Below are 12230 nucleotides of genomic sequence, written 5' to 3'. Positions count from 1 at the left end.
TTCTAAGACAGATTTGTTTGTTTTTTTGGCAGTCCATGGCATATTCAATATTCTTCGCCAACACCACAATTCAAAGGTGTCAATTCCTGTTTGGTCTTCCTTATTCATTGTCCAGCTTTCACATGCATATGATGCGATTGAAAATACCATGGCTTGGGTCAGGCCCACCTTAGTCTTCAAGGTGCCATCTTTGGTCTTCAACACTTTAAAGAGGTCCTTTGCAGCAGATTTACCCAATGCAATACATCTCTTGATTTCTTGACTGCTGCTTCTATGACTGTTGGTTGTGGACCCAAGCAAGGTGAAATCCTTGACAACTTCACTCCTCTCCATTTATCATGATGTTGCTCATTGGTCCAGTTGTGAGGATTTTTGTTTTCTTTATGTTGAGGTGCAACCCATACTGAAGGCCGTGGTCTTTGATCTTTGATCTTCATTAGTAAGTGCTTCAAGTCCTTTTCACTTTCAGCAAGGAAGGTTGTGTCATCTGCATAACGCAGGTTGTTAATGAGTCTTCCTCCAACCCTGATGCCCCGTTCTTCTTCATATAGTCCACCTTCTCAGATTATTTGCTCAGCATACAGGTTGAATAGGTATGGTGAAAGAAAACAACCTTGACGCACGGCTTTCTTGACTTTAAACCAATCAGTATCCCCTTGTTTTGTTTGAACAACTGCTTCTTGATCTATGTAAAGGTTCCTCATGAGCACAATTAAGTGTTCTGGAATTCCTACTCTTCGCAATGTTACCCATGATTTGTTATGATCCACACAATCAAATGCCTTTGCATAGTCAATAAAACATGGGTAAACATCCTTCTGGTATTCTCTGCTTTCAGCCAGGATCCATCTGACATCAGCAATGATATCCCTGGTTCCACGTCCTCTTCTGAAACCAGCCTGAATTTCTGACAGTTCCCTGTCCATATATTGCTGCAGCCGTTTTTGAATGATCTTGAGCAAAATTTTGCTTGCGTGTGATATTAATGATATTGTTCAATAATTTCCACATTTGGTTGGTTCACCTTTCTTGGGAATAGGCACAAATATGGATCTCTTCCAGTCAGTTGGCCAGGAAGCTGTCTTCATATTTCTTGGCATAGACGAGTGAGCACTTCCAGTGCAGCATCTGTTTGTTGAAACATCTCAGTTGATATTCCATCAATTCCTCGAGCCTTTTCAGAGCAGCTTGGACTTCTTCCTTCAGTACCATCAGTTCCTGATCATATGCCACCTCTTGAAATGGTTGAATATAGACTAATTCTTTTTGGTATAATGACTCTGTGTATTCCTTCCATCTTCTTTTGATGCTTCCTGCATCGTTTAATATTTTCCCCATAGAATCCTTCACTATTGCAACTCGAGGCTTGAATTTTTTCTTCAGTTCTTTCAGCTTGAGAAACACTGAACGTGTTCTTCCCTTTTGGTTTCCCAACTCCAGCTCTTTGCACATGTCATAATACTTTACTTTGTCTTCTCGAGGTGCCCTTTGGAATCTTCTGTTCAGTTCTTTTACTTCATCAATTCTTCCTTTTGCTTTAGCTGCTTGATGTTCAAGAGCAAGTTTCAGAGTATCCTCTGACATCCATCTTGATCTTTTCTTTCTTTTCAATGACCTCTTACTTTCTTCATGTATGATATCCTTGATTGTCATTCCACAACTCGTCTGGTCTTCAGTCACCAGTGTTCAATGAGTCAAATCTATTCTTCAGATGGTCTCTGAATTCAGGTGGGATATACTCAAGGTCATATTTTGGCTCTCGTGGACTTGCTTTGATATTCTTCAGTTTCAGCTTGAGCTTGCATATGAGCAATTGATGGTCTGTTCCACAGTCGGCCCCTGGCCTTGTTCTGACTGATGATATTCAGGTTTTCCATTGTCTCTTTCCACAGATGTAGTCAATTTGATTTCTGTGTGTTCCATCTGGTGAGGTCCATGTGTATAGTCGCCATTTACGTTGGTGAAAAAAGGTATTTGCAATGAAGAAGTCATTGGTCTTGCAAAATTCTATCATTCGATCTCCAGCATTGTTTCTATCACCAAGGCCATATTTTCCAACTACTGATCCTTCTTCTTTGTTTCCAACTTTTGCATTTCAATCACCAGTAATTATCAGTGCATCTTGATTGCGTGTTCAATCAATTTCAGACTGCAGCAGCTGATAAAAATCTTCTATTTCTTCATCTTTGGCCCTAGTGGTTGGTGTGTAAATGTGAATGATAGTCGTATCACTGACAGCGTTGTACTTCAGGATAGATCTTGAAACGTTCTTTTTGACGATGAATGCAACACCATTCCTCTTCAAGTTGTCATTCTCAGCATAGTAGACTATATGATTGTCTAATGCAAAATGGCCAATACCAGTCCATTTCAGCTCACTAATGCCTAGGATATCGATGTTTATGTGTTCCTTTTCGTTTTTGATGATTTCCAATTTTCCAGGATTCATACTTCATACCTTCCAGGGTCCGATCGTTAATGGATGTTTGCAGCTGTTTCTTCTCATTTTGAGTCATGCCACATCAGCAAATGAAGGTCCCGAAAGCTTTACTCCATCCACATCATTAAGATCGACCCTACTTTGAGGAGGCAGCTCTTCCCCAGTCATCTTTTGAGTGTCTTCCAACCTGGGGGGCTCATCTTCCAGCACTATATCAGACAATGTTCCGCTGCTATTCATAAGGTTTTCACTGGTTAATGCTTTTCAGAAATAGACTGCCAGGTCCTTCTTCCTAGCCTGTCTTAGTCTGGAAGCTCACCTGAAACCTGTCTTCCATGGGTGACCCTGCTGGTATCTGAATACCGGTGGCATAACTTCCAGCATCACAGCAACACGCAAGCCCCCAAAGTACGACAAACTGCCAGACACATGGGGGTTGGTGTGTATACTTTCACTAAAAATACAATAAAATATTAATTATAAAAAAATAAAATGGCAACCAGGAAACCGGATACCTGCAAGCAGCCACATCACGGTGGCCAGAGAGGGCTCCATGGGAAACATTTAAGGGGACCGTCTGGTCAGGACCATCCACTTTCATGGGGAAATGTTCTTGATTTTCTTTGGGGAAAGAAAATGTGTTCGTTCAATCGGAAACCAGGGATTGTCAATGGAGAAAGATTTGAGAGCATTCCCCTTGAGAACAGAAATGAGACCACTCTTATTCAGTATTTTACATGAAGTTCTAGCTACAACAATAAGGCAAGAAAGAGAAATAAAGTGTATCCAAATTAGAAAGGAAGAAGTAAAACTATCCTTATTCACAGATGACATAATCCTATACGTAGAAAACCCCAGAAACCCCATAAGAAAATTACTGGAACTAATAGTGGCAGGGTACAAGATCAACACACAAAAATCAGTTGGGTTCCTCTACACGAACAGAATGAAGGGATTGGTTTAGAGTGGGCACATGACTCAGGCCTGGCCAATCAGAATCTAAGAATTGGCACAGGCGAGGGAATTTGAGCCAGGCCTAACCAATGAAACACAAGTCTGGGACTTTTGTTGGATTAACCAGAAAAAGAGGCATTCTCTCTCTCTTTCCCTCCACTGGGGCTACTATACTGGAAGGATGTAAGCCTGAAGTGAATTCAGCACTGAGTAAAACAAAGCTGCAGTATGATGGATTGCTTTTGTGTGACCTTTCTAGCCATGGTTTTGTAACTCCCATCCAGGTGATTGAGTGGGACTGTGCAGATAGGATAATTGTAGCCCACCAAAGGGATTGATTGGTTTTGCCATCCCACTGGGCTTGAAGTGAGCCATCCCAGAGGCAGGAGAAAGAAGACCCCACCACCAACAACGAAGAATGCCCAGAAGCCAGGATGTCCTTTGGACCTGGGATCCCTACATGGAGAAGCTCTTGAACCCAGGAGACAGAGAGCGAGCTGTAACCCTGAAGATGATAAGTGGTGACAGGAGTAATCCGGAAGCAGAGACTTGACAGCAGAGACCTGGCAGTAGGAAATGGCATGGTGGGCTTCCTGGCCCATGGAGTGAGAAAGCTGAGTGCCTTTGGGCAGAGGCCGAGGGCCAGGGAGAGAGCCGTGTCTGTGAGCACGGCTGAGAAGAGGCTGTCCTGATGGAAGAGCTGTGTCCTGAGTGTTCCTGAGCCTGAATTGTGTTACTTCCCTAATAAACCCCATAATCATGAGTATGGTCTGTGAGTTCTGTGTGGCCATTGCAATGAATTATCAAACCCAGCAGAGAAGTAGAGAGTGCCATGGAACAGACAGTTGGTGTCAGAATTGGTAAAGATGGCGGACAGAGGAGGCATGTCTGACTTTCACACCGTGGAAATCAGCCTTGGGGTGTTGATCTTGATTCTTCTTCCCCTTTGTGAAGTTAGAGGAGGTCACACATCGCCCCCAACCCGTTTTTACAAAAGCTGAGGAGTTTAAGTCCTAGAGACATCACTTGAAACTCTGGACTCAGCCATACCTGAACTTGTTATTCTAACCCTGGGCCTCTCAGTTATACACTCCAGAAACTTTCGTATTTTTGCTTAAGCCACCTTGAAGTGGGGCGTTATAGATTGAATTGTGCCCTCTCAAAATGTTTGTCAACTTGGCTAGGCCATGATTCCCAGTATTATGTGGTTGTTCTCCATTTTGTGATATGATGCAATTATCCTATGTGTTGTAAATCCTAACCTCTATGCTGTTAATGAGACAGAATTGGAGGCATTTATGTTAATGAGGCAGGACACAATCTGCAGGATTAAGTTGCATCTTGAGTCAGTCTCCTTAGAGATATAAAAGACAGAAGTGAACAGAGAGATCTCCTATCACCAAGAAAGCAGGTAACCGAAGTTGAAGAGATAAGGAGCACAGGAAGCAGAGCTACCTCAGTCTCAAAGGGTGGGGCCACAACCTCTGGGGTCTCAAAGAGTGGAACCACTGCCTGCTGGGTCTCAAAAGGTGGGGCCACGTCCTCCTAGCTTTCAAAGAGTCAAATCTTCACCAACTCAGTTCCAGAATGTTGCCAGGAAAATAGGACCGGATCCGCTACCCAAAGCTGAGGGGCAGGGCTGTCATGCCCAAAGGCCAGAAGAATGGGGCCTGCCAGGGCCGAGGGGGTAGGGTCACCACTCAGACTGACTAGGAGAGTGGGGCTGCCCAAATTCAAGGGAGCAGAGTTGCTGTCCCAGTGGGCCTGGAAGGTGAAGCTAAAGCCCAGAGCTGAGGGGCCTCCACCCAGAATCCAGAGTGTGGCCAACACCCAGACTCTGGAGGGCAGGGACATTGCCTAAATGATCTCAGAGAACAGAGGATTGTTCTCAAGGCTTGAGGGCAGATGTAATGTGCTCTGCTGGGTTTTGGACTTAGTTGGTGCCTGTTATCCCTTCTTTCCCTCCGATTTCTCCCTTTTGTAATGGAAATGTCTACCCTGTGTCTGTTCCACCATTGTACTCTGGAATCAGATAACTCATATTCTAGATTTCACAGATGAAGAGGAATTTTGTCCCAGGATGGAATTTGCACTTGGAGTTGATTTAAAACTTGGGATGATATGCTGGGATTAATGTGTTTTACATGGAGCAAGGACATGAATTTGGGGAACCAAAAGTGAAATGTTATAGATTGAATTGTGTCCCCCCAAAATGTGTGTCATTTTGGCTAGGCCATGATCGCCAGTATTGTGTGGTTATCCTCCATTTTGTGATCTGATGCAATTATCCAATGTGTTGTAAATTCTAATCTCTATAATGTTAATGAGGTAGGATGAAATCTACAGGATTAGGTTGTATCTTGAGTCAATCTCTTTTATGATATAAAAGAGAGAAGTGAGCAGAGAGGTGAGAGACCTCCACCAAGAAAGAGGAGCCAGGAGCTGAGTGCATCCTTTGGACCCAGGGTCCCTGCACTGAGAAACTCCTAGACCCAGGGGAAAATTGATGACAAGGACCTTCCCCCAGAGCTGACAGAGAAGGAAACCCATCCCCTGGAGCTGGCACTCTGAATTCAGACTTCTAGCCTCCTAAACTCCAGCAGCTGCAACCAAAAGAATCTTGGCCTCCAAAGGTAGCTGAGCAGTTGGCAAATGAGAAAACAAAAACTTGAGGAGGTTCACTTGTCCAAGGTCACCTAAACAGTAAAGTGTGACCTCCAAGTCTGTACTCTGGTACAAAAGGATGACCATGTTGGAATTGAGGACTCTGAGGCAGCCTTCTTGAGGTCCAGATACAGAGACAATTGAGTGGAGCTTGGAGACAAAGGACATTCACACCAGGGTCTGTGGACAAGGGAGTGCCCCTTCCTCTAGTAAGCAAGAGAGGGGCCAGCAAGACCCTGACCCACCCTCTCTGGTCCTGGTCACATTTGTAATTCACCCCACTCTGTGGCCCACAGTGGGACCAGGAGAGAGGACCTGGAAGAAGAATTCCCCATTGGGGTCTGGGTGGGCTCCACGGGCACCACGAGTGGGAGAAAACACTGTTCATGGCCACCAGGATCAGACAGGTGCCTGGGCCATCATAGGAGGTGGTTGGCAGTGGGAGATGGATCCAAGACAACCTGAGTAGGGTCCCACCCTACAACCCACTCTCTAGCCCCTGTGACATTTGAGCTGTGATATTTGAGTTTGTGGTCCTTTTCAAAACTAGGCACTAAGGGGTTCTGAAGTCAGTGTCTGCATCTCTCGGGGGCTGGATTTTAAAATTCCTGGGTCAGGATTCCTGGGGATCTGAACCTGAATCACCTGCATTTGTATCCACAGGGAGGCAAGGGACGTTGAAGGTGTTTCCTGCTGCTTCTCCTACTCCTTAAAAGTCTCTGATACTAGTGGGGAGTGAGGGATAGGGGCTCAGAGCTGGGTGCTAGGGAATGATTCTGGGCTCCATCCCAACCTTGGGGCTGCTGGGGCTCTAGGCCCCGAAGTTTTAAGGAGCGGGTTCCTGTCTGGTCCTGTACGTGGACTGACAGAGTTCCTAGATGAAACTTCATTGTGGGGGCGGGAGGGGATAACTACTTCCTGGGAGGCCGGAGATCCGAGGGTGACCACCGAGGTGGCATCAAACGTAAGACCCACTTCCCCTCCTGAAGGTGGCATGAGCCCTGAGTGGTGGAGCCATTACAGGAAGTTGGTTCCCCATTATTGGAGGTAGAGGTGAGGGACAACATGGGAGGAAGGGGGCTGGGGCAGAAGAAAGCGTCTGCCACCCCCAGCATCTTCCTAATGACATGAGATCAGCCCCCTCCCCTCAACCCCACAAAAGAAACCGAGAAGCTCACACATCCCTTACATCAGCACTTAGTTTATTTCCAGCCCCACCCCTCCGAGACCTGGCCCATTCCCCCGCCGGCGCTGCACATGCGCGAGCTCATTTTGAAAGCAGCATGCGGCAGCAGCGTGCTGTAGTCCAGTCCATGCCCTGGCACTGGCAGTGGCACGTGGTCTCTGCACGCACGTCCCATGAGCCACAGCCGTAACCACACGCGCAGCCAGTGACGGCGAAACCTGCGGGTAGGAATGGAGTAGGAGGCTTGGACCCGGAGCTGGGGCGGGGATGGGGATCAGGGTCCAAGTGGCTGGAGACTCCCACACCAGGGGGTCGAATGCATGGGGGTAGGCGGGCAGGGAGTCCGGCGGCCGGGGGCCTGGACACCAGTGACATAAGGAAATGGGGTGCTGGGGCTGGGGTGGGGGTGGAGGCTGGGGGTTCAGACACAAGAAACCTAGGGAAGTAGCGGCGGGGACCCCACAGGCCTAGAGAGATATAGTCTGGACATGGGGTGGAGGAGTGTCCCAAGAGGCTTGGAAAGGGGCACCAGCATTCAGCACTCACCTGCTGGGCAGGTGGCCAGATCCCCCCTGGAGGTCACGCTTTGGCAGTCCAGGCGAAGGCCGTTAAAAGCCTCAAGAACTGCAGGAGGGACAGAGGAGGGAGGGGCTTTGAGACCAAGCTGCGCCTCCCTTGTCCTCATGCTGACTGGCCCTGGTGGTTTGGAACTGGGCAGGGGGTCAAGAAAACTCCCCTAGGGAAGGCCCGGGTGGTCCAGGCCCTGGGGAGAACCCTGATGATGGGGAGCCCACCGCCTCCCAGGATCTTCTATCTTTACCTGCGTTGAGTCAGCTCGGATTAGGGGGTGATAGCTGGGGTTAGAATTGGGTTTGGGTAGAAGTTGGGGTTTGGTTTGGAGGTGTGGTTACAGGTGGGACTGGGTTGGGTTTAGGAGTCCCTGGGTGGTGCAAATGATTAACATACTCTGTCGCTAACTGAAAAGTTGGAGGTTCAAGACCCCTCAGAGGTGCCTCAGAAGAAAGCCCTGATGATCTACTTCTGAAAAATCACCCGCTGAAACCCCTACAGAGCACAGCTCTGTATTGACACACATGGGGTCATCATGTGTCAGAATCGATTCAACAGCAACTGGTTAACTGGTTTGGACTGGGTTTGGGTTTGGGTTTGGGTTTGGAGTTGGAGTTGGTGTGTAAATTGGTGTTGGCATTGAAGTTGGGCTGGATATTGGAATTTAGTTAGGCTTGGGTTTGAGGTTAAGGTTTAGTTGGGTTTAGGCTTGAGATTGAGGTTTGGTGGGGTTGGGACTGGGTTAGAATTGAAGTTGTGGTTGAGTTTGAAGTAGAGGTTTGGTTGGGGTTGGGGTTAAAGTTGTAGTTGGGTTTGAGGTTAAGGGTTGGTTGGGTTTGGCCTTTAAGGCTGAGGTTTGGTTGGAGTTGAGACTGGGTTAGGGCTGAAGTCATGGCGGGTTTGAGATAGAGGTTTGGTTGGGGTTGGAACTGGATTGGGCTTGAGGTTAGGGCTTGGTTAGGGTTGGGTTTGAGGTAAGGGTTTGGTTGTGGTTGGGTTTGAGGTTTGGCTGGGATTGGGGTCAGGACAGCATCAGGGATCAGAGGGGCTTCCGAGGCAGAGAGAGAAGTGTGGAGTCCTCACTTACGGAGATGGTGCCTCTCTGGATCTCCTGATCGATGGCTGCATCCACAGGACACCGGGACTCGCCAGACACCAGCAGCCCCAGGACAGGGAGGAGGAGGAGGAGGAGGAAGACAGCCTTCATCCTGGAGGTGCTATAGGAGGGGAGGAGCCAAGAGACACACCACTGAATCAGCCCCTTCCCATCCTGGGGAGGCTCAAGACCACAGAAGAGGTGCGGTCTGGACCTCTGGGTCCCTGTCAGGCACCAGGGCTGGAGGTCCAGCTTTGTCCCCAACCCTGCGCTGGGTTTGTGGGCAGGGGCTGCTGTCACTTACCCGTCTGTGGACTCAGCAGACCGAATCTGGGACACAGATTCCTGAGCCCTGCTACAATGGCCTCCCCTTTTAAGGCCTCTAGTGTGGGGCTTCCTGTCTTGGCTAATAAGTCCCTCAGCCCCCTGGCCCTCCCTTCCCACATCCGGGGCCAAGAGGAGGCCCCTAGAGCTGACTCAAGGGGCCCAGGTGCAGGAAGCTCTACCCACCTTTCAGCCACAGCCTCCCCCCTTCGAAAGGAGGGCCCTCCCTTCCCAAATTGGGGGTGGACAGGTCCAGGAGGAAGCGCCCGGGAGATAATCCCAGGAGCAGGTAAAGAACTGGGGTCCTGATGCAGGGATGGGAGCTGCACCCATGACAAAAATAACATCCCTATGTGGAAACCAGGAGCCCTGGTGGTACAGTGGTTAAGAACTATGACTGCTAACCAAGAGATCAGCACCTGCTCCTTGGAAACCCTATGGGGCAGTTCTACTCTGTCCTATATGGTCTCTCTGAGTCAGAATCGATTCGATGGCAACAGGTTTATGCGGGAACTGCATACCATGTTCATAGCCAGTTGCCTATCTACAATAGATAAATGGATCAATAAAAATGTAGTTTATTCCTTCAATGGAATACTCAACAGCAAGGATTGGTAAACTACACTCGTGGACCAAGTCGGGCCCACCATCTGTTTTTTTTTTTTTTTATATAAACAGTCCACCAGCTAAGAATGGTTTTTACCTTTTTCAATGGTCGGGAAAAATCCAAATAATAGTATGTAGTGACCCAAGAACATGATATGAGAGTCAGACTCCACCCATAAACAAAATTTTCTTGGAACATAGTCACACCCATTCATTTACATATTCTCAATGGTTGCTTTTGCATTTTAGCAGCAGAGTTGAGGAGTTGTGACAGAGACCCTCTGGCCTGCAAAGCCAAATACATTTAGTATCTGGCCCTTTGCAGAAAAAAATTTGCAAAGCCCTGATCTGCAGTAATGACTTTGAACAATGTGTCTCACCAACCTAATGTTGAGCAAAACAAGCCATACACGAAAGAGACCATGCCACACAAATCCATTTCGAAAAAAATGCACACAGCAGTTGAAACTAAGCTAAGCTGTTAGAAAGAAGGATGGAGTTTCCTGGGGGGTGAGGGAGGGTAGAGCTGAGAAAGGTGCACAAGGAAGGCTTCTGGGGGGGTCAGTGATATTCCACTTCTGATCTGGATGGATGCTGCCTTACGTGAGTGTCTTAGTCATCTAGTGCTGCTTTAACAGAAATACCGCTAGTGGATGGCATTAACAAAGAGAAATTTATTTTCTCCCAGTCTAGTAGGTTACAAGTCCAAATTCAGGGCGTCGGCTCCAGGGGAAGGCTTTTTCTTTCTGTGGGCTGTGGAGGGAGGTCTTTGTCCTCAATCTTCCTTAGTCACGGAGCTTCTCAGGCGCAGGCACCCCAAGTCCAAAGGATGCGCTCTGCTCCTGGTGCTGCTTTTTTGGTGGTGTGAGGTCCCCAACTCTCTGCTTGCTTTCCTTTCCTTTTATCTTCAGAGATAAACGGTGGTGCAGGCCACACCCCCAGGGAAACTCTCTTTTGGATGAGGGAGGGGACCTGAGTAATCCTTCTAACCACAGGCAGAGATGATGATTTATAACACATAGGAAAATCACAAAATGGAGAACAACTACACATGGCCTAACCAAGTTGACACATATTTTGGGGGGACGCAATTTAATCCATTACAGCGAGTGTGTAGACTTTGTGAAAATTTGAGCTGTACATGTAGATTTGGGCACTTTTCTTTACGCACATTGTATTTCAATTAGAAGTCGTATATCTGTGTGTTGTTGTTAGGTGCTAGTTGAGTTGGTTCCAACTGAGAGTGACCGCATGTACAACAGAACAAAATACTGCCCGGTCCTGCACCGTCCTCACAATCACTGTTATGCTTAAGTCCATTGTTGGAGCCACTGTGTCACTACATCTCGTTGAGGGTCTTGCTTTTTTTTCACTGACCCTGTACCTTACCAAGCATGATGCCATTCTCCAGGGACTGGTCCCTCCTGACAACATGTCCAAAGTATGTAAGACATAGTCTCACCATCCTTGCTTCTAAGGAGCATTTTGGCTTTACTTCTTCCAAGACATATTTGTTTATTCTTCTGGCAGTCTGTAGTATATTCAATATTCTTTGCCAGCACCATAGTTCAAAGGCATCAATTCTTCTTCAGTCTTCCTTATTCACTGTCCAGCTTTTGCATGCATATGAGGCAATCGAAAATACCTTGGCTTGAGTCAGGCGCAACTTAGTCCTCAAAGTGACATCTTTGTCTTTCAACACTTCAAAGAGGTCTTTTGCAGCCAATTTGCCCAATGCAATGCGTCTTTTGATTTCTTGACAGCTACTTTCGTGGGTGTTGATTGTGGATCCAAGTAAAATGAAATCTTTGACAACCTCAGTCTTTTCTCTGTTTATCATGATGTTGCTTATTGGTCTAGTTGTGAGGATTTTTGTTTTCTTTATGTTGAGATGTAATCCACATATCCATATGTGTGTGTTTATATATGTGTGTACGTGCATGTACATGACTACAGGTAGGTGGATAGGTGCTTTCAAGCCAACTTCAACTCATGACAGCCTTCTGGATGACAGAATGAAACGTTGCCCGGTCCTGTGTCATCCTCATGATTCCCGGCATGTTTGAGTCCATCATTGCAGTTATTGTGCCAGTTCATCTCACCAAAGGTCTCCCTCGCCTTTTCTGGCCCTCTGCTTCACCAAACATGATGTCCTTCTCCAGTGATTGATCCCTCCTGATGACGTGTCCAAAGCAAGTGAGTCAGACAGTGTTTTGTTGTGATCCATAAGATTTTCATTGGCTGATTTTCAGAAGTAGATCACCAGGCCTTTCTCCCTAGTCTGTCTTAGTCTGGAAGCTCTGCTGAAACCTGTCCACCGTGGGTGACCCTGCTGGTATTGGAAATGCTGGTGGCATAGCTCCCGGCATCGCAGCAACATGCAAGCCCCC

The 12230-nt window shown here is 47.3% G+C and overlaps 1 protein-coding gene across 1 annotated transcript; it reads right to left on the bottom strand.

The window, feature by feature from the left end:
* Positions 1–6668: 6668 nt before the first annotated feature.
* Positions 6669–9429, bottom strand: RETN (resistin). Its single transcript, XM_064283096.1, has 4 exons — positions 9215–9429; positions 8898–9031; positions 7791–7868; positions 6669–7462 (listed from the first exon to the last, which is right to left on the bottom strand). Exons 2-4 carry the CDS (start codon positions 9019–9021, stop codon positions 7326–7328), a joined length of 339 nt encoding a protein of 112 aa, XP_064139166.1. The 5' UTR covers positions 9022–9031; positions 9215–9429; the 3' UTR covers positions 6669–7325.
* Between the last annotated feature and the right edge of the window lie 2801 nt (positions 9430–12230).

This window comes from Loxodonta africana, chromosome 3 (genome assembly GCF_030014295.1).
Source record: "Loxodonta africana isolate mLoxAfr1 chromosome 3, mLoxAfr1.hap2, whole genome shotgun sequence".
Taxonomy (NCBI): domain Eukaryota; kingdom Metazoa; phylum Chordata; class Mammalia; order Proboscidea; family Elephantidae; genus Loxodonta; species Loxodonta africana.
The sequence above is the reverse complement of the archived record's forward strand: the minus strand, read 5'-3'. Positions and strand labels throughout refer to the sequence as shown.